The 22,596-nt window shown below is 68.5% G+C and overlaps 1 protein-coding gene and 8 non-coding genes across 9 annotated transcripts in view; all 9 read right to left on the bottom strand.

Annotated features, from left to right (window-relative positions):
* Positions 1-17,741, bottom strand: part of LOC122222513 — a 41,306-nt gene extending 23,565 nt beyond the window's left edge. The window contains exons 1-14 of the mRNA XM_042943090.1: positions 17,656-17,741; positions 16,988-17,514; positions 16,791-16,927; positions 16,421-16,513; positions 13,948-14,082; positions 13,579-13,671; positions 11,112-11,246; positions 10,743-10,835; positions 8,276-8,410; positions 7,907-7,999; positions 5,440-5,574; positions 5,071-5,163; positions 2,604-2,738; positions 2,235-2,327 (exon numbers count right to left, since the gene is read on the bottom strand). Coding sequence (XP_042799024.1) covers positions 2,235-2,327; positions 2,604-2,738; positions 5,071-5,163; positions 5,440-5,574; positions 7,907-7,999; positions 8,276-8,410; positions 10,743-10,835; positions 11,112-11,246; positions 13,579-13,671; positions 13,948-14,082; positions 16,421-16,513; positions 16,791-16,927; positions 16,988-17,514; positions 17,656-17,741 — 1,983 coding nt within the window. The remainder of the gene's footprint in view (positions 1-2,234; positions 2,328-2,603; positions 2,739-5,070; positions 5,164-5,439; positions 5,575-7,906; positions 8,000-8,275; positions 8,411-10,742; positions 10,836-11,111; positions 11,247-13,578; positions 13,672-13,947; positions 14,083-16,420; positions 16,514-16,790; positions 16,928-16,987; positions 17,515-17,655) is intronic.
* On the bottom strand, positions 2,259-2,352 carry LOC122223374. The gene has a single exon (XR_006204252.1). It is a non-coding gene; the product is annotated as a small nucleolar RNA SNORD116 (small nucleolar RNA).
* Positions 5,095-5,188, bottom strand: LOC122223373. Its single transcript, XR_006204251.1, has one exon. It is a non-coding gene; the product is annotated as a small nucleolar RNA SNORD116 (small nucleolar RNA).
* Positions 7,931-8,024, bottom strand: LOC122223371. Its single transcript, XR_006204249.1, has one exon. It is a non-coding gene; the product is annotated as a small nucleolar RNA SNORD116 (small nucleolar RNA).
* Positions 10,767-10,860, bottom strand: LOC122223370. Its single transcript, XR_006204248.1, has one exon. It is a non-coding gene; the product is annotated as a small nucleolar RNA SNORD116 (small nucleolar RNA).
* On the bottom strand, positions 13,603-13,696 carry LOC122223369. The gene has a single exon (XR_006204246.1). It is a non-coding gene; the product is annotated as a small nucleolar RNA SNORD116 (small nucleolar RNA).
* Positions 16,445-16,538, bottom strand: LOC122223368. The gene has a single exon (XR_006204245.1). It is a non-coding gene; the product is annotated as a small nucleolar RNA SNORD116 (small nucleolar RNA).
* Positions 17,742-19,126: 1,385 nt separating the features above from the next.
* Positions 19,127-19,219, bottom strand: LOC122223367. Its single transcript, XR_006204244.1, has one exon. It is a non-coding gene; the product is annotated as a small nucleolar RNA SNORD116 (small nucleolar RNA).
* Positions 19,220-21,770: 2,551 nt separating this feature from the next.
* LOC122223385 lies at positions 21,771-21,863 on the bottom strand. The gene has a single exon (XR_006204263.1). It is a non-coding gene; the product is annotated as a small nucleolar RNA SNORD116 (small nucleolar RNA).
* Between the last annotated feature and the right edge of the window lie 733 nt (positions 21,864-22,596).

Genomic DNA, 22,596 nt, shown 5'->3' with positions numbered 1-22,596 from the left:
CCGTCTGCCTGTCCTGTCCCTCGGCCCCCTGGGGCTGCCTGCGGACGGGCAACAAGCCACGGGCGCAGGGCACTGTGGGAGCGGGAGCGCGTGCCTCTTCGTGCGCACGGAGGGTCATGTGTGCTGGGAGGCTGGGCTAGGGGCTGTAGGGGGCTGCTGAGCCGGGCGGCCTGGGTCCCTGCAAGAGCACGCGTGCCTGGGGCGCAGGTCCTGGCCCCGGCGTCGCGTCAGGCGACTGGCACAGGCCCGGTGGCCTTGCACACCAGGGAGCCGCGCTGGACGCCTCTGGGCCGCTGACGCGGGCCAGGCCCTGCCCCTCCCAAACACTCTCTGGCCACGCGGTGCCCACCGACCTCCACACGCATCCGTTCCCGCCGCTGCCCACCCTTTCCACGTGCACCGTGGAAGCCAGCACTGGATGGAACCTCACGGGTCCCAGGAAAACCCAAAACCTGCCCCCAGGGAGTCTGGCCGCCCTGGCCCGCAGGCTACGGGGCAGAGGACGAGGCAGCGCCCTCCCAGGCGGCCACGGGACAAACGGTGCCCCCACCTCTCCCCTCCGCCAGAATGGCCGGGGCGGCCAGGCTGCCCGGGCCCGGCCCCCAACTGACGCCGGCGCCAAAGCCCACCGAGCCGCGTGCGCGTTCCCTACCAGGGAGTCGGCGAGGCCACGGCCACGGGGCGCCAGGGCCCCGGCCCGCAAGGGAACGAGCATTCCCTGGGCTGCCCGCTCCGTGGGAGTGTGTTCCCACCTGCATGGAAATTCCCTCCCGCCAGCTCTGCCAAATGGACCGGGCCGCCGACGGCCGGAAGCTGCAGGGAGGGCAGCCGCAGACAGGCTTTGACCTTTGCAAGGATGCGGCCCGCGGCAGGCGACGTGGCCCCTGCCCACGGCCCAGGAACTCGCGCGTGGCCCTCACAGGGAACACGAGGGCTGCAGCCCCGCAGGCCAGGGCCACAGCGAGAGGAGACCACGTCGCCCTCGCCACGGGAGACGGACCTCTGCCAAGCGGCCCGCGGGGCCGAGGCACCGCGCCTGGCCTCAGGGATCGCAGGCCCGCGCCTGCCTGCCAGGTCACCGCAGAGGAACCTGCGGCCCACCCGAGAGGACGGGAGGCACACCGTGCCCGACTGCAAGGGGCAGTCCCTCCCGGGGTGTCTACTTTGGCCCCACCAGCTCCGTGCCCGAGGAGACAACGCCTCCGTGGCAGGCCCGGGCGGGGGCTGGGGGGGCAGCCTCTTTGGCCGGGGCCCTGTTGAGGGCCCCTGTTGAAAGGCCACCACCCCTGGCGCCCTTCCTCCGGAGACCAGCGGCCAGGAGGGCCCTGAGGAGGGGGACCGCCGTGCCACACCGCTGCACCCTGAAGCCGGCCCTGGGAGCCACTGACTTTGCCATCCACGGGAGGAGGCCGCAGGACTCCGCGTAACCCACGACGGACGCGGGGACGCCACGAGACACCAGGGCTGAGCAGGCCCGGGCACTCCCCCAGGGCGCGGTCCCCTCTGGACCGTGCCGTTCCCGTTCAGGCCTTCGGCCGGCACGGCATGCCGACTTCACCCTGGGCCCGAAGCGCCGGCGCCACTTGCCGCCTTGCGTGGCCGCCGGGCAGGGCCGATGGTTCCAACCTGGCCGGTGCCGCAGCCCGGCCTCTTGCCCTGGCCCAGAAGCCCGAGCCAGGGGCCGCTCCACGTACGTCAGTGAGAGAAAGGGCTCGTGTCCAGGGATGGCCGCCGCCTCGGGCTGGGGCTCCCGCGCCCCCCACGGCCCGCCAGGCTTGCCTCGCCCGGCCCCTCAACACACACCGCCGCGCGCTTAGGCCCGCACAGCCCTCCGGGCCCTCGCAGGCCCCAGCCCTCGACTCCCAAGGGCCGGTGCCACAAGGCACGCCGGTGAAGTCCTAGGCCTTGGGGGGGGACCAGCTGCCCCACTCCACCCCAGTCGCCAGCCACTGCCCGCGGGCCCTGCCAGCCAGGTCCCTGCCCCCGGCTCCCAGGGCCCGTGCCACAGACACGCCTTTGAAGTCCTAGGCCTTGGGCACCAGCTGCCCCACTCGACCTCAGATGCCGCTCATTGCCCTCAGGCTCCTTGCCTGCGAGCCGTGGAAAGCCCGCGAAGGTGGGGAAACGGCTCCCTGACCCGGAGACACCCCGCGAGCCTCTCCCAGGCGCAGGCCGTGGGTGCTGCTGCTTGCAGGGGTGTGACCAATGGGAAGCCTGCTGTCCCTGACGCTTACCTTCCCTGGGGCGGACAACGTGCTGGACCTCAGTTTCGATGAGAACGACGGGAGGGAGTTCTCACTCATTTTGTTCAGCTTTTCCAAGGAATGCTGTTGAGGGAGTCATCATCGATCCGAGCACATTCTGGGCGGCCTGGCCGGCTGACCCAGGCGGGCCGGGTGGCTCAGCGGGGCAAGCCGAGGGACTCAGGGTCCTCCCGGTGCCCCGGGCCGTGCAGAGCCACGCCACTGAGCCAGAGGAACGGACAGGCCCCTCTGGGAGCAAAACCCCACGTGCCCAGCGGGCCACCTGCACTAGCGGCCTCTCGGGCAGCCCCGGGAAAGCCTAAAGCCAGGGGCACGAGCTGACACCCAGGGAAGGCTTACCGTCTGGACGCTCCCGTCAGCAAGGTGCCCGTTCCGGGCCACGCTTCTTCCGGCCGTACCGCAAACCACAGGCACTCGGGGGCCAGGGAGGCCTTCGTGTCTCGGCCGACCGCGAGCCTGGCGTGGCCACTGCACCTGAGAAAGGGGGAGCAATCGCCCGCGGGCGTCACCAAGGTACCCAGGGGCTCCGCTCGCCACGCCGGGCAGAACGAATCCGCGACCACGCCTTGCGTCCGTCTGCCTGTCCTGTCCCTCGGCCCCCTGGGGCTGCCTGCGGACGGGCAACAAGCCACGGGCGCAGGGCACTGTGGGAGCGGGAGCGCGTGCCTCTTCGTGCGCACGGAGGGTCATGTGTGCTGGGAGGCTGGGCTAGGGGCTGTAGGGGGCTGCTGAGCCGGGCGGCCTGGGTCCCTGCAAGAGCACGCGTGCCTGGGGCGCAGGTCCTGGCCCCGGCGTCGCGTCAGGCGACTGGCACAGGCCCGGTGGCCTTGCACACCAGGGAGCCGCGCTGGACGCCTCTGGGCCGCTGACGCGGGCCAGGCCCTGCCCCTCCCAAACACTCTCTGGCCACGCGGTGCCCACCGACCTCCACACGCATCCGTTCCCGCCGCTGCCCACCCTTTCCACGTGCACCGTGGAAGCCAGCACTGGATGGAACCTCACGGGTCCCAGGAAAACCCAAAACCTGCCCCCAGGGAGTCTGGCCGCCCTGGCCCGCAGGCTACGGGGCAGAGGACGAGGCAGCGCCCTCCCAGGCGGCCACGGGACAAACGGTGCCCCCACCTCTCCCCTCCGCCAGAATGGCCGGGGCGGCCAGGCTGCCCGGGCCCGGCCCCCAACTGACGCCGGCGCCAAAGCCCACCGAGCCGCGTGCGCGTTCCCTACCAGGGAGTCGGCGAGGCCACGGCCACGGGGCGCCAGGGCCCCGGCCCGCAAGGGAACGAGCATTCCCTGGGCTGCCCGCTCCGTGGGAGTGTGTTCCCACCTGCATGGAAATTCCCTCCCGCCAGCTCTGCCAAATGGACCGGGCCGCCGACGGCCGGAAGCTGCAGGGAGGGCAGCCGCAGACAGGCTTTGACCTTTGCAAGGATGCGGCCCGCGGCAGGCGACGTGGCCCCTGCCCACGGCCCAGGAACTCGCGCGTGGCCCTCACAGGGAACACGAGGGCTGCAGCCCCGCAGGCCAGGGCCACAGCGAGAGGAGACCACGTCGCCCTCGCCACGGGAGACGGACCTCTGCCAAGCGGCCCGCGGGGCCGAGGCACCGCGCCTGGCCTCAGGGATCGCAGGCCCGCGCCTGCCTGCCAGGTCACCGCAGAGGAACCTGCGGCCCACCCGAGAGGACGGGAGGCACACCGTGCCCGACTGCAAGGGGCAGTCCCTCCCGGGGTGTCTACTTTGGCCCCACCAGCTCCGTGCCCGAGGAGACAACGCCTCCGTGGCAGGCCCGGGCGGGGGCTGGGGGGGCAGCCTCTTTGGCCGGGGCCCTGTTGAGGGCCCCTGTTGAAAGGCCACCACCCCTGGCGCCCTTCCTCCGGAGACCAGCGGCCAGGAGGGCCCTGAGGAGGGGGACCGCCGTGCCACACCGCTGCACCCTGAAGCCGGCCCTGGGAGCCACTGACTTTGCCATCCACGGGAGGAGGCCGCAGGACTCCGCGTAACCCACGACGGACGCGGGGACGCCACGAGACACCAGGGCTGAGCAGGCCCGGGCACTCCCCCAGGGCGCGGTCCCCTCTGGACCGTGCCGTTCCCGTTCAGGCCTTCGGCCGGCACGGCATGCCGACTTCACCCTGGGCCCGAAGCGCCGGCGCCACTTGCCGCCTTGCGTGGCCGCCGGGCAGGGCCGATGGTTCCAACCTGGCCGGTGCCGCAGCCCGGCCTCTTGCCCTGGCCCAGAAGCCCGAGCCAGGGGCCGCTCCACGTACGTCAGTGAGAGAAAGGGCTCGTGTCCAGGGATGGCCGCCGCCTCGGGCTGGGGCTCCCGCGCCCCCCACGGCCCGCCAGGCTTGCCTCGCCCGGCCCCTCAACACACACCGCCGCGCGCTTAGGCCCGCACAGCCCTCCGGGCCCTCGCAGGCCCCAGCCCTCGACTCCCAAGGGCCGGTGCCACAAGGCACGCCGGTGAAGTCCTAGGCCTTGGGGGGGGACCAGCTGCCCCACTCCACCCCAGTCGCCAGCCACTGCCCGCGGGCCCTGCCAGCCAGGTCCCTGCCCCCGGCTCCCAGGGCCCGTGCCACAGACACGCCTTTGAAGTCCTAGGCCTTGGGCACCAGCTGCCCCACTCGACCTCAGATGCCGCTCATTGCCCTCAGGCTCCTTGCCTGCGAGCCGTGGAAAGCCCGCGAAGGTGGGGAAACGGCTCCCTGACCCGGAGACACCCCGCGAGCCTCTCCCAGGCGCAGGCCGTGGGTGCTGCTGCTTGCAGGGGTGTGACCAATGGGAAGCCTGCTGTCCCTGACGCTTACCTTCCCTGGGGCGGACAACGTGCTGGACCTCAGTTTCGATGAGAACGACGGGAGGGAGTTCTCACTCATTTTGTTCAGCTTTTCCAAGGAATGCTGTTGAGGGAGTCATCATCGATCCGAGCACATTCTGGGCGGCCTGGCCGGCTGACCCAGGCGGGCCGGGTGGCTCAGCGGGGCAAGCCGAGGGACTCAGGGTCCTCCCGGTGCCCCGGGCCGTGCAGAGCCACGCCACTGAGCCAGAGGAACGGACAGGCCCCTCTGGGAGCAAAACCCCACGTGCCCAGCGGGCCACCTGCACTAGCGGCCTCTCGGGCAGCCCCGGGAAAGCCTAAAGCCAGGGGCACGAGCTGACACCCAGGGAAGGCTTACCGTCTGGACGCTCCCGTCAGCAAGGTGCCCGTTCCGGGCCACGCTTCTTCCGGCCGTACCGCAAACCACAGGCACTCGGGGGCCAGGGAGGCCTTCGTGTCTCGGCCGACCGCGAGCCTGGCGTGGCCACTGCACCTGAGAAAGGGGGAGCAATCGCCCGCGGGCGTCACCAAGGTACCCAGGGGCTCCGCTCGCCACGCCGGGCAGAACGAATCCGCGACCACGCCTTGCGTCCGTCTGCCTGTCCTGTCCCTCGGCCCCCTGGGGCTGCCTGCGGACGGGCAACAAGCCACGGGCGCAGGGCACTGTGGGAGCGGGAGCGCGTGCCTCTTCGTGCGCACGGAGGGTCATGTGTGCTGGGAGGCTGGGCTAGGGGCTGTAGGGGGCTGCTGAGCCGGGCGGCCTGGGTCCCTGCAAGAGCACGCGTGCCTGGGGCGCAGGTCCTGGCCCCGGCGTCGCGTCAGGCGACTGGCACAGGCCCGGTGGCCTTGCACACCAGGGAGCCGCGCTGGACGCCTCTGGGCCGCTGACGCGGGCCAGGCCCTGCCCCTCCCAAACACTCTCTGGCCACGCGGTGCCCACCGACCTCCACACGCATCCGTTCCCGCCGCTGCCCACCCTTTCCACGTGCACCGTGGAAGCCAGCACTGGATGGAACCTCACGGGTCCCAGGAAAACCCAAAACCTGCCCCCAGGGAGTCTGGCCGCCCTGGCCCGCAGGCTACGGGGCAGAGGACGAGGCAGCGCCCTCCCAGGCGGCCACGGGACAAACGGTGCCCCCACCTCTCCCCTCCGCCAGAATGGCCGGGGCGGCCAGGCTGCCCGGGCCCGGCCCCCAACTGACGCCGGCGCCAAAGCCCACCGAGCCGCGTGCGCGTTCCCTACCAGGGAGTCGGCGAGGCCACGGCCACGGGGCGCCAGGGCCCCGGCCCGCAAGGGAACGAGCATTCCCTGGGCTGCCCGCTCCGTGGGAGTGTGTTCCCACCTGCATGGAAATTCCCTCCCGCCAGCTCTGCCAAATGGACCGGGCCGCCGACGGCCGGAAGCTGCAGGGAGGGCAGCCGCAGACAGGCTTTGACCTTTGCAAGGATGCGGCCCGCGGCAGGCGACGTGGCCCCTGCCCACGGCCCAGGAACTCGCGCGTGGCCCTCACAGGGAACACGAGGGCTGCAGCCCCGCAGGCCAGGGCCACAGCGAGAGGAGACCACGTCGCCCTCGCCACGGGAGACGGACCTCTGCCAAGCGGCCCGCGGGGCCGAGGCACCGCGCCTGGCCTCAGGGATCGCAGGCCCGCGCCTGCCTGCCAGGTCACCGCAGAGGAACCTGCGGCCCACCCGAGAGGACGGGAGGCACACCGTGCCCGACTGCAAGGGGCAGTCCCTCCCGGGGTGTCTACTTTGGCCCCACCAGCTCCGTGCCCGAGGAGACAACGCCTCCGTGGCAGGCCCGGGCGGGGGCTGGGGGGGCAGCCTCTTTGGCCGGGGCCCTGTTGAGGGCCCCTGTTGAAAGGCCACCACCCCTGGCGCCCTTCCTCCGGAGACCAGCGGCCAGGAGGGCCCTGAGGAGGGGGACCGCCGTGCCACACCGCTGCACCCTGAAGCCGGCCCTGGGAGCCACTGACTTTGCCATCCACGGGAGGAGGCCGCAGGACTCCGCGTAACCCACGACGGACGCGGGGACGCCACGAGACACCAGGGCTGAGCAGGCCCGGGCACTCCCCCAGGGCGCGGTCCCCTCTGGACCGTGCCGTTCCCGTTCAGGCCTTCGGCCGGCACGGCATGCCGACTTCACCCTGGGCCCGAAGCGCCGGCGCCACTTGCCGCCTTGCGTGGCCGCCGGGCAGGGCCGATGGTTCCAACCTGGCCGGTGCCGCAGCCCGGCCTCTTGCCCTGGCCCAGAAGCCCGAGCCAGGGGCCGCTCCACGTACGTCAGTGAGAGAAAGGGCTCGTGTCCAGGGATGGCCGCCGCCTCGGGCTGGGGCTCCCGCGCCCCCCACGGCCCGCCAGGCTTGCCTCGCCCGGCCCCTCAACACACACCGCCGCGCGCTTAGGCCCGCACAGCCCTCCGGGCCCTCGCAGGCCCCAGCCCTCGACTCCCAAGGGCCGGTGCCACAAGGCACGCCGGTGAAGTCCTAGGCCTTGGGGGGGGACCAGCTGCCCCACTCCACCCCAGTCGCCAGCCACTGCCCGCGGGCCCTGCCAGCCAGGTCCCTGCCCCCGGCTCCCAGGGCCCGTGCCACAGACACGCCTTTGAAGTCCTAGGCCTTGGGCACCAGCTGCCCCACTCGACCTCAGATGCCGCTCATTGCCCTCAGGCTCCTTGCCTGCGAGCCGTGGAAAGCCCGCGAAGGTGGGGAAACGGCTCCCTGACCCGGAGACACCCCGCGAGCCTCTCCCAGGCGCAGGCCGTGGGTGCTGCTGCTTGCAGGGGTGTGACCAATGGGAAGCCTGCTGTCCCTGACGCTTACCTTCCCTGGGGCGGACAACGTGCTGGACCTCAGTTTCGATGAGAACGACGGGAGGGAGTTCTCACTCATTTTGTTCAGCTTTTCCAAGGAATGCTGTTGAGGGAGTCATCATCGATCCGAGCACATTCTGGGCGGCCTGGCCGGCTGACCCAGGCGGGCCGGGTGGCTCAGCGGGGCAAGCCGAGGGACTCAGGGTCCTCCCGGTGCCCCGGGCCGTGCAGAGCCACGCCACTGAGCCAGAGGAACGGACAGGCCCCTCTGGGAGCAAAACCCCACGTGCCCAGCGGGCCACCTGCACTAGCGGCCTCTCGGGCAGCCCCGGGAAAGCCTAAAGCCAGGGGCACGAGCTGACACCCAGGGAAGGCTTACCGTCTGGACGCTCCCGTCAGCAAGGTGCCCGTTCCGGGCCACGCTTCTTCCGGCCGTACCGCAAACCACAGGCACTCGGGGGCCAGGGAGGCCTTCGTGTCTCGGCCGACCGCGAGCCTGGCGTGGCCACTGCACCTGAGAAAGGGGGAGCAATCGCCCGCGGGCGTCACCAAGGTACCCAGGGGCTCCGCTCGCCACGCCGGGCAGAACGAATCCGCGACCACGCCTTGCGTCCGTCTGCCTGTCCTGTCCCTCGGCCCCCTGGGGCTGCCTGCGGACGGGCAACAAGCCACGGGCGCAGGGCACTGTGGGAGCGGGAGCGCGTGCCTCTTCGTGCGCACGGAGGGTCATGTGTGCTGGGAGGCTGGGCTAGGGGCTGTAGGGGGCTGCTGAGCCGGGCGGCCTGGGTCCCTGCAAGAGCACGCGTGCCTGGGGCGCAGGTCCTGGCCCCGGCGTCGCGTCAGGCGACTGGCACAGGCCCGGTGGCCTTGCACACCAGGGAGCCGCGCTGGACGCCTCTGGGCCGCTGACGCGGGCCAGGCCCTGCCCCTCCCAAACACTCTCTGGCCACGCGGTGCCCACCGACCTCCACACGCATCCGTTCCCGCCGCTGCCCACCCTTTCCACGTGCACCGTGGAAGCCAGCACTGGATGGAACCTCACGGGTCCCAGGAAAACCCAAAACCTGCCCCCAGGGAGTCTGGCCGCCCTGGCCCGCAGGCTACGGGGCAGAGGACGAGGCAGCGCCCTCCCAGGCGGCCACGGGACAAACGGTGCCCCCACCTCTCCCCTCCGCCAGAATGGCCGGGGCGGCCAGGCTGCCCGGGCCCGGCCCCCAACTGACGCCGGCGCCAAAGCCCACCGAGCCGCGTGCGCGTTCCCTACCAGGGAGTCGGCGAGGCCACGGCCACGGGGCGCCAGGGCCCCGGCCCGCAAGGGAACGAGCATTCCCTGGGCTGCCCGCTCCGTGGGAGTGTGTTCCCACCTGCATGGAAATTCCCTCCCGCCAGCTCTGCCAAATGGACCGGGCCGCCGACGGCCGGAAGCTGCAGGGAGGGCAGCCGCAGACAGGCTTTGACCTTTGCAAGGATGCGGCCCGCGGCAGGCGACGTGGCCCCTGCCCACGGCCCAGGAACTCGCGCGTGGCCCTCACAGGGAACACGAGGGCTGCAGCCCCGCAGGCCAGGGCCACAGCGAGAGGAGACCACGTCGCCCTCGCCACGGGAGACGGACCTCTGCCAAGCGGCCCGCGGGGCCGAGGCACCGCGCCTGGCCTCAGGGATCGCAGGCCCGCGCCTGCCTGCCAGGTCACCGCAGAGGAACCTGCGGCCCACCCGAGAGGACGGGAGGCACACCGTGCCCGACTGCAAGGGGCAGTCCCTCCCGGGGTGTCTACTTTGGCCCCACCAGCTCCGTGCCCGAGGAGACAACGCCTCCGTGGCAGGCCCGGGCGGGGGCTGGGGGGGCAGCCTCTTTGGCCGGGGCCCTGTTGAGGGCCCCTGTTGAAAGGCCACCACCCCTGGCGCCCTTCCTCCGGAGACCAGCGGCCAGGAGGGCCCTGAGGAGGGGGACCGCCGTGCCACACCGCTGCACCCTGAAGCCGGCCCTGGGAGCCACTGACTTTGCCATCCACGGGAGGAGGCCGCAGGACTCCGCGTAACCCACGACGGACGCGGGGACGCCACGAGACACCAGGGCTGAGCAGGCCCGGGCACTCCCCCAGGGCGCGGTCCCCTCTGGACCGTGCCGTTCCCGTTCAGGCCTTCGGCCGGCACGGCATGCCGACTTCACCCTGGGCCCGAAGCGCCGGCGCCACTTGCCGCCTTGCGTGGCCGCCGGGCAGGGCCGATGGTTCCAACCTGGCCGGTGCCGCAGCCCGGCCTCTTGCCCTGGCCCAGAAGCCCGAGCCAGGGGCCGCTCCACGTACGTCAGTGAGAGAAAGGGCTCGTGTCCAGGGATGGCCGCCGCCTCGGGCTGGGGCTCCCGCGCCCCCCACGGCCCGCCAGGCTTGCCTCGCCCGGCCCCTCAACACACACCGCCGCGCGCTTAGGCCCGCACAGCCCTCCGGGCCCTCGCAGGCCCCAGCCCTCGACTCCCAAGGGCCGGTGCCACAAGGCACGCCGGTGAAGTCCTAGGCCTTGGGGGGGGACCAGCTGCCCCACTCCACCCCAGTCGCCAGCCACTGCCCGCGGGCCCTGCCAGCCAGGTCCCTGCCCCCGGCTCCCAGGGCCCGTGCCACAGACACGCCTTTGAAGTCCTAGGCCTTGGGCACCAGCTGCCCCACTCGACCTCAGATGCCGCTCATTGCCCTCAGGCTCCTTGCCTGCGAGCCGTGGAAAGCCCGCGAAGGTGGGGAAACGGCTCCCTGACCCGGAGACACCCCGCGAGCCTCTCCCAGGCGCAGGCCGTGGGTGCTGCTGCTTGCAGGGGTGTGACCAATGGGAAGCCTGCTGTCCCTGACGCTTACCTTCCCTGGGGCGGACAACGTGCTGGACCTCAGTTTCGATGAGAACGACGGGAGGGAGTTCTCACTCATTTTGTTCAGCTTTTCCAAGGAATGCTGTTGAGGGAGTCATCATCGATCCGAGCACATTCTGGGCGGCCTGGCCGGCTGACCCAGGCGGGCCGGGTGGCTCAGCGGGGCAAGCCGAGGGACTCAGGGTCCTCCCGGTGCCCCGGGCCGTGCAGAGCCACGCCACTGAGCCAGAGGAACGGACAGGCCCCTCTGGGAGCAAAACCCCACGTGCCCAGCGGGCCACCTGCACTAGCGGCCTCTCGGGCAGCCCCGGGAAAGCCTAAAGCCAGGGGCACGAGCTGACACCCAGGGAAGGCTTACCGTCTGGACGCTCCCGTCAGCAAGGTGCCCGTTCCGGGCCACGCTTCTTCCGGCCGTACCGCAAACCACAGGCACTCGGGGGCCAGGGAGGCCTTCGTGTCTCGGCCGACCGCGAGCCTGGCGTGGCCACTGCACCTGAGAAAGGGGGAGCAATCGCCCGCGGGCGTCACCAAGGTACCCAGGGGCTCCGCTCGCCACGCCGGGCAGAACGAATCCGCGACCACGCCTTGCGTCCGTCTGCCTGTCCTGTCCCTCGGCCCCCTGGGGCTGCCTGCGGACGGGCAACAAGCCACGGGCGCAGGGCACTGTGGGAGCGGGAGCGCGTGCCTCTTCGTGCGCACGGAGGGTCATGTGTGCTGGGAGGCTGGGCTAGGGGCTGTAGGGGGCTGCTGAGCCGGGCGGCCTGGGTCCCTGCAAGAGCACGCGTGCCTGGGGCGCAGGTCCTGGCCCCGGCGTCGCGTCAGGCGACTGGCACAGGCCCGGTGGCCTTGCACACCAGGGAGCCGCGCTGGACGCCTCTGGGCCGCTGACGCGGGCCAGGCCCTGCCCCTCCCAAACACTCTCTGGCCACGCGGTGCCCACCGACCTCCACACGCATCCGTTCCCGCCGCTGCCCACCCTTTCCACGTGCACCGTGGAAGCCAGCACTGGATGGAACCTCACGGGTCCCAGGAAAACCCAAAACCTGCCCCCAGGGAGTCTGGCCGCCCTGGCCCGCAGGCTACGGGGCAGAGGACGAGGCAGCGCCCTCCCAGGCGGCCACGGGACAAACGGTGCCCCCACCTCTCCCCTCCGCCAGAATGGCCGGGGCGGCCAGGCTGCCCGGGCCCGGCCCCCAACTGACGCCGGCGCCAAAGCCCACCGAGCCGCGTGCGCGTTCCCTACCAGGGAGTCGGCGAGGCCACGGCCACGGGGCGCCAGGGCCCCGGCCCGCAAGGGAACGAGCATTCCCTGGGCTGCCCGCTCCGTGGGAGTGTGTTCCCACCTGCATGGAAATTCCCTCCCGCCAGCTCTGCCAAATGGACCGGGCCGCCGACGGCCGGAAGCTGCAGGGAGGGCAGCCGCAGACAGGCTTTGACCTTTGCAAGGATGCGGCCCGCGGCAGGCGACGTGGCCCCTGCCCACGGCCCAGGAACTCGCGCGTGGCCCTCACAGGGAACACGAGGGCTGCAGCCCCGCAGGCCAGGGCCACAGCGAGAGGAGATCACGTCGCCCTCGCCACGGGAGACGGACCTCTGCCAAGCGGCCCGCGGGGCCGAGGCACCGCGCCTGGCCTCAGGGATCGCAGGCCCGCGCCTGCCTGCCAGGTCACCGCAGAGGAACCTGCGGCCCACCCGAGAGGACGGGAGGCACACCGTGCCCGACTGCAAGGGGCAGTCCCTCCCGGGGTGTCTACTTTGGCCCCACCAGCTCCGTGCCCGAGGAGACAACGCCTCCGTGGCAGGCCCGGGCGGGGGCTGGGGGGGCAGCCTCTTTGGCCGGGGCCCTGTTGAGGGCCCCTGTTGAAAGGCCACCACCCCTGGCGCCCTTCCTCCGGAGACCAGCGGCCAGGAGGGCCCTGAGGAGGGGGACCGCCGTGCCACACCGCTGCACCCTGAAGCCGGCCCTGGGAGCCACTGACTTTGCCATCCACGGGAGGAGGCCGCAGGACTCCGCGTAACCCACGACGGACGCGGGGACGCCACGAGACACCAGGGCTGAGCAGGCCCGGGCACTCCCCCAGGGCGCGGTCCCCTCTGGACCGTGCCGTTCCCGTTCAGGCCTTCGGCCGGCACGGCATGCCGACTTCACCCTGGGCCCGAAGCGCCGGCGCCACTTGCCGCCTTGCGTGGCCGCCGGGCAGGGCCGATGGTTCCAACCTGGCCGGTGCCGCAGCCCGGCCTCTTGCCCTGGCCCAGAAGCCCGAGCCAGGGGCCGCTCCACGTACGTCAGTGAGAGAAAGGGCTCGTGTCCAGGGATGGCCGCCGCCTCGGGCTGGGGCTCCCGCGCCCCCCACGGCCCGCCAGGCTTGCCTCGCCCGGCCCCTCAACACACACCGCCGCGCGCTTAGGCCCGCACAGCCCTCCGGGCCCTCGCAGGCCCCAGCCCTCGACTCCCAAGGGCCGGTGCCACAAGGCACGCCGGTGAAGTCCTAGGCCTTGGGGGGGGACCAGCTGCCCCACTCCACCCCAGTCGCCAGCCACTGCCCGCGGGCCCTGCCAGCCAGGTCCCTGCCCCCGGCTCCCAGGGCCCGTGCCACAGACACGCCTTTGAAGTCCTAGGCCTTGGGCACCAGCTGCCCCACTCGACCTCAGATGCCGCTCATTGCCCTCAGGCTCCTTGCCTGCGAGCCGTGGAAAGCCCGCGAAGGTGGGGAAACGGCTCCCTGACCCGGAGACACCCCGCGAGCCTCTCCCAGGCGCAGGCCGTGGGTGCTGCTGCTTGCAGGGGTGTGACCAATGGGAAGCCTGCTGTCCCTGACGCTTACCTTCCCTGGGGCGGACAACGTGCTGGACCTCAGTTTCGATGAGAACGACGGGAGGGAGTTCTCACTCATTTTGTTCAGCTTTTCCAAGGAATGCTGTTGAGGGAGTCATCATCGATCCGAGCACATTCTGGGCGGCCTGGCCGGCTGACCCAGGCGGGCCGGGTGGCTCAGCGGGGCAAGCCGAGGGACTCAGGGTCCTCCCGGTGCCCCGGGCCGTGCAGAGCCACGCCACTGAGCCAGAGGAACGGACAGGCCCCTCTGGGAGCAAAACCCCACGTGCCCAGCGGGCCACCTGCACTAGCGGCCTCTCGGGCAGCCCCGGGAAAGCCTAAAGCCAGGGGCACGAGCTGACACCCAGGGAAGGCTTACCGTCTGGACGCTCCCGTCAGCAAGGTGCCCGTTCCGGGCCACGCTTCTTCCGGCCGTACCGCAAACCACAGGCACTCGGGGGCCAGGGAGGCCTTCGTGTCTCGGCCGACCGCGAGCCTGGCGTGGCCACTGCACCTGAGAAAGGGGGAGCAATCGCCCGCGGGCGTCACCAAGGTACCCAGGGGCTCCGCTCGCCACGCCGGGCAGAACGAATCCGCGACCACGCCTTGCGTCCGTCTGCCTGTCCTGTCCCTCGGCCCCCTGGGGCTGCCTGCGGACGGGCAACAAGCCACGGGCGCAGGGCACTGTGGGAGCGGGAGCGCGTGCCTCTTCGTGCGCACGGAGGGTCATGTGTGCTGGGAGGCTGGGCTAGGGGCTGTAGGGGGCTGCTGAGCCGGGCGGCCTGGGTCCCTGCAAGAGCACGCGTGCCTGGGGCGCAGGTCCTGGCCCCGGCGTCGCGTCAGGCGACTGGCACAGGCCCGGTGGCCTTGCACACCAGGGAGCCGCGCTGGACGCCTCTGGGCCGCTGACGCGGGCCAGGCCCTGCCCCTCCCAAACACTCTCTGGCCACGCGGTGCCCACCGACCTCCACACGCATCCGTTCCCGCCGCTGCCCACCCTTTCCACGTGCACCGTGGAAGCCAGCACTGGATGGAACCTCACGGGTCCCAGGAAAACCCAAAACCTGCCCCCAGGGAGTCTGGCCGCCCTGGCCCGCAGGCTACGGGGCAGAGGACGAGGCAGCGCCCTCCCAGGCGGCCACGGGACAAACGGTGCCCCCACCTCTCCCCTCCGCCAGAATGGCCGGGGCGGCCAGGCTGCCCGGGCCCGGCCCCCAACTGACGCCGGCGCCAAAGCCCACCGAGCCGCGTGCGCGTTCCCTACCAGGGAGTCGGCGAGGCCACGGCCACGGGGCGCCAGGGCCCCAGGCCCGCAAGGGAACGAGCATTCCCTGGGCTGCCCGCTCCGTGGGAGTGTGTTCCCACCTGCATGGAAATTCCCTCCCGTGCCAGCTCTGCCAAATGGACCGGGCCGCCGACAGTGGCCGGAAGCTGCAGGGAGGGCAGCCGCAGACAGGCTTTGACCTTTGCAAGGATGCGGCCCGCGGCAGGCGACGTGGCCCCTGCCCACGGCCCAGGAACTCGCGCGTGGCCCTCACAGGGAACACGAGGGCTGCAGCCCCGCAGGCCAGGGCCACAGCGAGAGGAGATCACGTCGCCCTCGCCACGGGAGACGGACCTCTGCCAAGCGGCCCGCGGGGCCGAGGCACCGCGCCTGGCCTCAGGGATCGCAGGCCCGCGCCTGCCTGCCAGGTCACCGCAGAGGAACCTGCGGCCCACCCGAGAGGACGGGAGGCACACCGTGCCCGACTGCAAGGGGCAGTCCCTCCCGGGGTGTCTACTTTGGCCCCACCAGCTCCGTGCCCGAGGAGACAACGCCTCCGTGGCAGGCCCGGGCGGGGGCTGGGGGGGCAGCCTCTTTGGCCGGGGCCCTGTTGAGGGCCCCTGTTGAAAGGCCACCACCCCTGGCGCCCTTCCTCCGGAGACCAGCGGCCAGGAGGGCCCTGAGGAGGGGGACCGCCGTGCCACACCGCTGCACCCTGAAGCCGGCCCTGGGAGCCACTGACTTTGCCATCCACGGGAGGAGGCCGCAGGACTCCGCGTAACCCACGACGGACGCGGGGACGCCACGAGACACCAGGGCTGAGCAGGCCCGGGCACTCCCCCAGGGCGCGGTCCCCTCTGGACCGTGCCGTTCCCGTTCAGGCCTTCGGCCGGCACGGCATGCCGACTTCACCCTGGGCCCGAAGCGCCGGCGCCACTTGCCGCCTTGCGTGGCCGCCGGGCAGGGCCGATGGTTCCAACCTGGCCGGTGCCGCAGCCCGGCCTCTTGCCCTGGCCCAGAAGCCCGAGCCAGGGGCCGCTCCACGTACGTCAGTGAGAGAAAGGGCTCGTGTCCAGGGATGGCCGCCGCCTCGGGCTGGGGCTCCCGCGCCCCCCACGGCCCGCCAGGCTTGCCTCGCCCGGCCCCTCAACACACACCGCCGCGCGCTTAGGCCCGCACAGCCCTCCGGGCCCTCGCAGGCCCCAGCCCTCGACTCCCAAGGGCCGGTGCCACAAGGCACGCCGGTGAAGTCCTAGGCCTTGGGGGGGGACCAGCTGCCCCACTCCACCCCAGTCGCCAGCCACTGCCCGCGGGCCCTGCCAGCCAGGTCCCTGCCCCCGGCTCCCAGGGCCCGTGCCACAGACACGCCTTTGAAGTCCTAGGCCTTGGGCACCAGCTGCCCCACTCGACCTCAGATGCCGCTCATTGCCCTCAGGCTCCTTGCCTGCGAGCCGTGGAAAGCCCGCGAAGGTGGGGAAACGGCTCCCTGACCCGGAGACACCCCGCGAGCCTCTCCCAGGCGCAGGCCGTGGGTGCTGCTGCTTGCAGGGGTGTGACCAATGGGAAGCCTGCTGTCCCTGACGCTTACCTTCCCTGGGGCGGACAACGTGCTGGACCTCAGTTTCGATGAGAACGACGGGAGGGAGTTCTCACTCATTTTGTTCAGCTTTTCCAAGGAATGCTGTTGAGGGAGTCATCATCGATCCGAGCACATTCTGGGCGGCCTGGCCGGCTGACCCAGGCGGGCCGGGTGGCTCAGCGGGGCAAGCCGAGGGACTCAGGGTCCTCCCGGTGCCCCGGGCCGTGCAGAGCCACGCCACTGAGCCAGAGGAACGGACAGGCCCCTCTGGGAGCAAAACCCCACGTGCCCAGCGGGCCACCTGCACTAGCGGCCTCTCGGGCAGCCCCGGGAAAGCCTAAAGCCAGGGGCACGAGCTGACACCCAGGAGAAGGCTTACCGTCTGGACGCTCCCGTCAGCAAGGTGCCCGTTCCAGGGCACACGCTTCTTCCGGCCGTACCGCAAACCACAGGCACTCGGGGGCCAGGGAGGCCTTCGTGTCTCGGCCGACCGCGAGCCTGGCGTGGCCACTGCACCTGAGAAAGGGGGAGCAATCGCCCGCGGGCGTCACCAAGGTACCCAGGGGCTCCGCTCGCCACGCCGGGCAGAACGAATCCGCGACCACGCCTTGCGTCCGTCTGCCTGTCCTGTCCCTCGGCCCCCTGGGGCTGCCTGCGGACGGGCAACAAGCCACGGGCGCAGGGCACTGTGGGAGCGGGAGCGCGTGCCTCTTCGTGCGCACGGAGGGTCATGTGTGCTGGGAGGCTGGGCTAGGGGCTGTAGGGGGCTGCTGAGCCGGGCGGGCCTGGGTCCCTGCAAGAGCACGCGTGCCTGGGGCGCAGGTCCTGGCCCCGGCGTCGCGTCAGGCGACTGGCACAGGCCCGGTGGCCTTGCACACCAGGGAGCCGCGCTGGACGCCTCTGGGCCGCTGACGCGGGCCAGGCCCTGCCCCTCCCAAACACTCTCTGGCCACGCGGTGCCCACCGACCTCCACACGCATCCTCTTCCGCCGCTGCCCACCCTTTCCACGTGCACCGTGGAAGCCAGCACTGGATGGAACCTCACGGGTCCCAGGAAAACCCAAAACCTGCCCCCAGGGAGTCTGGCCGCCCTGGCCCGCAGGCTACGGGGCAGAGGACGAGGCAGCGCCCCCCCAGGCGGCCACGGGACAAACGGTGCCCCCACCTCTCCCCTCCGCCAGAATGGCCGGGGCGGCCAGGCTGCCCGGGCCTAGCCCCCAACTGACGCCGGCGCCAAAGCCCACCGAGCCGCGTGCGCGTTCTTGCCCAAGGTATTGGCGAGGCCACGGCCACGGGGCGCCCAGGCCCCGGCCCGCAAGGGAACGAGCATTCCCTGGGCTGCCTGGTCCGTGGGAGTGTGTTCCCACCTGCATGGAAATTCCCTCCCGCCAGCTCTGCCAAATGGACCGGGCCCCCATCAGCCGGAAGGATACTCCAGGAAGGGCAGCCTCCCATGGGCTTTGGCCTTTGGAAGGATGTGGCCCTCTGCAGGCGATGTGGCCCCTTCCCACAGCCCAGAAACACCTGCGTGGCCCTCACAAAGAGCCCTAGGCTGCAGCTCTGCAGGCTAGGGACACACTGAGAGGAGAACACATCTCCTTCCCAAAGGGAGGCGGACGACTGCCAAGCGGCCCATGGGGCTGAGGCAAAGCGCCTGGCTTCAGAGCTAGCAGGCCAGTGCCTGGCTGCCAGGCCACCACAGAGGGGTCTGCGGCCCACCCGAGAGGATGTGAGACACACTGTGCCAAATAAGGGACAGAATATCCCAGAGTATCACTTTCGCCTCACCAGCTCTGTGCCGAGCAGACAAGGTCTCCGTGGCACACCCAGCCGGGGTAGCTTCTTTGGACAGGACCCCACTGAAAGGCCCAAGGAACACCACCAATGGGTGCCCTTCCTTGGGAACCCAGGGGCCAGGATTGCCCGCAGGAAGGGGAACGCCATGCCACACCTGTGCACTTTGAATCTGGCCCTGGGAGCCACGTGTTGCCCTCTGTAATAGGAGGACTGACGCCTCCGCGGAAACCACGAATGGCCTGGGAACTCAACAAGACACCTGAGCTGGGCAGGCCCGTGCGGTCTCCCAGGGTGCAGCCCTCTCTGGACTGTACCATTACCATCCAGGCAAATGGCCAGCACAGCAATTTGTATTCCGCCCTGGGCACGGAGTGCTGGCACTGCTTGCTGCCTTGTTTGTCGCCAGGTAGGGCCAAGGATGCCAAGCTGGCAGGTGCCACAGCCTGGCTTCCTGCCTTAGCCCACCAGCCCAAGCCAGGAGCCCACTCCATATGTGTCAGTGAGAGAAAGGACTCATCCAGGGATCACCGTTGCCTCAGGCTGGGGCTCCACGCCCCCACCCTTGGACCAGGTAAGCTTGACATGCTTGGCCTCTCAACCCACACTTCCATGAGCTTATGCCCCAGGGTCTGTTCTGGCCCAGTCTCCAGCCCTTGACTCCCCGTTCTGGTGCCACAGACATGCCTTTGAGTCCGAGGCCTTGGGGAGCAGAGGCCCCACTGACCCCAGACACCAGTCATTGCCCTCAGGACCTCTGTGCCTTGGAAACCTTGCTCAGGTGGTAAATGCCTCCCTGACCATGAGTCCCCCGCGAGGCTCTCCTAGGCAGAGGCCATGGGTGCTGGTGCTTGAAGGAGTGTGACCAAGGGGAAGCCTGCTGTTCCTGACGCTTACCTTCCCTGGGGCAGACAACGTGCTGGACCTCAGTTTCGATGAGAAAGACGGTAGGGAGTTCTCACTCATTTTGTTCAGCTTTCCAAGGAATGCTGTTGAGGGAGTCATCATCGATCCGAGCACATTTGGGGCCACCTGCACAGCCGACCCATGTGGGCCGAGTAGTTCAGTGGGACAAGCCGAGGGACTCAGAGTCCACCCGCAGTCCGGGTCATGCAGAGCCATGCCACTAAGCCAGAGGAACGGGCAGGCCCCTCTGGCATCAAAACCCCACACGCCCTGCTGGCAACCTTCACTGGTGGCCTCTTGGGCAGGCCCGTGAAAGCCTAAAGCCCACGGTACAAGCTTACACTGGGGAAGGCTTACCGTCTGGTCACTCCTGTCGGCAAGGTGCCCATAGTGGGGCACACTTCTTCTGGTGGTACCGCCAACCACAGGCACTCGGGGGCCAGGAAGGCCTTCTTCTCTTGGCCGATGGCAAGCCTGACATGTCCACTGCACCTGAGAAAAGGGGAACAATCATCCGTGGGAGTGAGCAAGGTACCCAGGGCCTCCACTCGCCACACAGTGCAGAAGGAATCCATGACCAAGCCTTGTGCCTCTCTGCCTGTCCTGTCCCACGGCCCCTTGGGGCTGTCTGCGAATAGGCAAGAAGCTGAGGGCACAGGGGACTGTAGGAGCAGGAGTGTGTGCCTCTTCTTGTGTGTGGAGGGTCAGTGTGTGCTGGGAGGTTGGGCTAGGGGTGTGTGTGGCTGCTCCGCCGTGCAGGCCTGGGGCCCTCCACGGACATACCTGGTGCGCAGATCCTGGCCCTGGAGTCCCGCCACGCAACAGCACAGGACCGGTGGCCTTGCACACCACGGAGCCTCCTTGGACAATTCTGGGCCACTAACATTGGGCAGGGTTTCCCTCTCCCAAAGCCACTCTGGCCAAGAAGCGCCCACCGGCCCAGACACCCATCCACTCCCACAGCTGGCCACCCTTTCCACGTGCACCTTGGACGCCAGCACTGGATGGAAACTCAGGGGTCAAAGGAAAACCCAAAAACTGCCCGCAGGGAGGCTGGCCGCCCTGGCCTCCAGGCTATGGGGCAGAGGCCAACGCAGAGCCCCCCGAGGTGGCCACATGACAACAGGTGCCCACTCCTCTCCACTTTGCCAGAATGACCTGAGCGGCATGGGCCTTGCCCCCACCAAATACCAGTGACAATCCCGAATGAACCACAGCCGTGTTCTAGCCCAGCGTGTCGGTAAGGCCAGAGCCAATGGGTGCCAGGGCCCTGGCCTCCAAGGGAATGAGCATCCCCTGGGCTGCCCGGTCCATGGGAGCGTGTTCCTGCCCGCATGGAATTACCCTCTGGCACCCTCTGCCCAACGGACTCCCCTGTTGGCCACAGGATGCTGCAGCGTGGGCATCTGCAGACAGACTTTGGCCTTTGCAAGGATGCGGCCCGCTGCAGGCAACATGTCCCCTTCCCATGGTCCAGGAACACCAGTGTGGCCCTCACAGTGAGCACAAGGGCTGCAGCCCCACAGGCCAAGGGCACAGTGAGAGAAGACGTCTCTGTCACAAAGGGAGGCCAACCCCTTCCCAACTCCATGTGCTGCCATGGCACTGTGCCTGGCCTTGTAGCTCTCAGGCCCCCGCCCGGCTGCGAGGCCACCACAGAGGAGTCTCCAACCCACCAGAACAGACATGGAACAACTGTGTCAAGTCCAATAGACAGAACCTTGTAGAGTAACTCTTTCACCTCCCCAGCTCTGTGACCACAGAGACAAGGTCTCCATGGCAGGACTGGCTGGCAATAAGTTCTTCGTCCAGGGCCCATTGAAAGGCATGAACACCGCCGCTGGGTGCCCTTCCTTGGGAGCCCCAGGGCCAGGAGTGCACACAGGAGTGGGACCGCAGTGGCTAATCTGTGCACCCTGAGGCCAGCCCTGGTAGACATGCTTCACCCCCTGAGAGGAGGCCTGAGCCTTCCCAGGAACCCACAACTGACCTGGGAATACCATGAGACACTAGATCTGAGCAGGCCTATGGAATCACCCAGGGTGCAGTCCTCTGCAGACCGTGCCTTTACCGTCCAGTCCAATGGTCAGCACAGCATCTTGACTTCCACCCTGGGCCCAAAGCACAGGCATTGCTTGCCGACTTGTGTGTGGACCGGGGTTTATTCCCAAGGTGGCACGTGCTGCAAACCAGACTTATGCCTTGGCCCACCACCCCGAGCCATGGGCCACTCCACATACGCCAGCGAGGGAAGGCGCTCATCCAGGAATCCCATCTGGCTCAAGCTGGGGTTCCCCGCAAGGCTAGGCAAGCTCCCATGCTTGGCAACTCAACACTCTCGGCCATGAGCTATGCCCGAGGTGCCATCCTGGCCCACACAGGTCCCTGCCCTCGGCTCCCAGGGCTGGCATCAGTCATGCCATTGAAATCCTAGTAGGCCTTGGGGACCATTTGCCCCATGCGACCCAAGACACTGGCCATCCCCCTCAGGACCTGTGAGCCCTGGATGTCCCAGTAAGCTGGGGAAACAGTTCCTGGACCGTGAGGCCTCAGGAAAGCTCTCCTATGCTGAGGTCCTCGGTGCTGGTAGTTGAAGGAGTGTGACCCAGGGGAAGCTGCTGTCCCTCACGCTTATGTTCCCTGGGGCAGATAACGTTCTGGACCTCAATTTCGATGAGAATGACTATAGTGAGTTCTCACTCTTTTTGTTCAGCTTTCCACGGAATGGTGTTGATGGAGGCATCATCAATCTGAGCACATTTGGGGCTGCCTGGCTAACTGAACCAGGCAGGCTGGGAAGCTCTGAGAGATAAGACTATGGCCTCAGAGTCTTCCAGAGACATGAGCCAGGCAGAGCCACACCACTGAGCCAGTAGGACTATCAAGCCCCTCTAGGAGCCAACTCTACACGTGGAGAAAAATCCTTGGGATTCTCTCTTTCCCTTTCCTCTTTCCCTTCTCATGTGCATGCTCTGTTACTTTCACAAAATAAAGAAATCAAGTTTAAAACAATGAAAGACGCCCTAAATAAATGTAAAAGAGATATCATATTTATAGACTGGTAGATTCAACATAGGAAAATTGTTCATTATACCCACAGTTTTCTAAAGATCTTCTGCAATAGCTATTAAGATTAGAGCAGATTTTTTTGTAGATATAGGCTGATTTAATATATATATATATATATATATATATATATATATATATATAGGCAAAGGTATAACCAAAGCAGTTTTTGATAAGGAAGAATTATGTTAGAGAAATCAAACTATAGTTAAAAAATATTATAAATATACATTAATCAAGGAGTAGGCACAGAGATGTATAGGACAGATTTCAGAAACGGATCCATATAAAATGTCCATTTGTTTTTTCACAAAGATACAAGAAGAACTCAATTTGATTATCAGCAAATGGTGTTAGAATAATTATCATACAACACCAAGGACAAAACAAAAACAAAAAATCAAAACAAAGCCTCAAAC

The sequence above is a fragment of the Panthera leo genome, chromosome B3 (assembly GCF_018350215.1).
Source record: "Panthera leo isolate Ple1 chromosome B3, P.leo_Ple1_pat1.1, whole genome shotgun sequence".
Classification (NCBI taxonomy): domain Eukaryota; kingdom Metazoa; phylum Chordata; class Mammalia; order Carnivora; family Felidae; genus Panthera; species Panthera leo.
The sequence above is the reverse complement of the archived record's forward strand: the minus strand, read 5'-3'. Positions and strand labels throughout refer to the sequence as shown.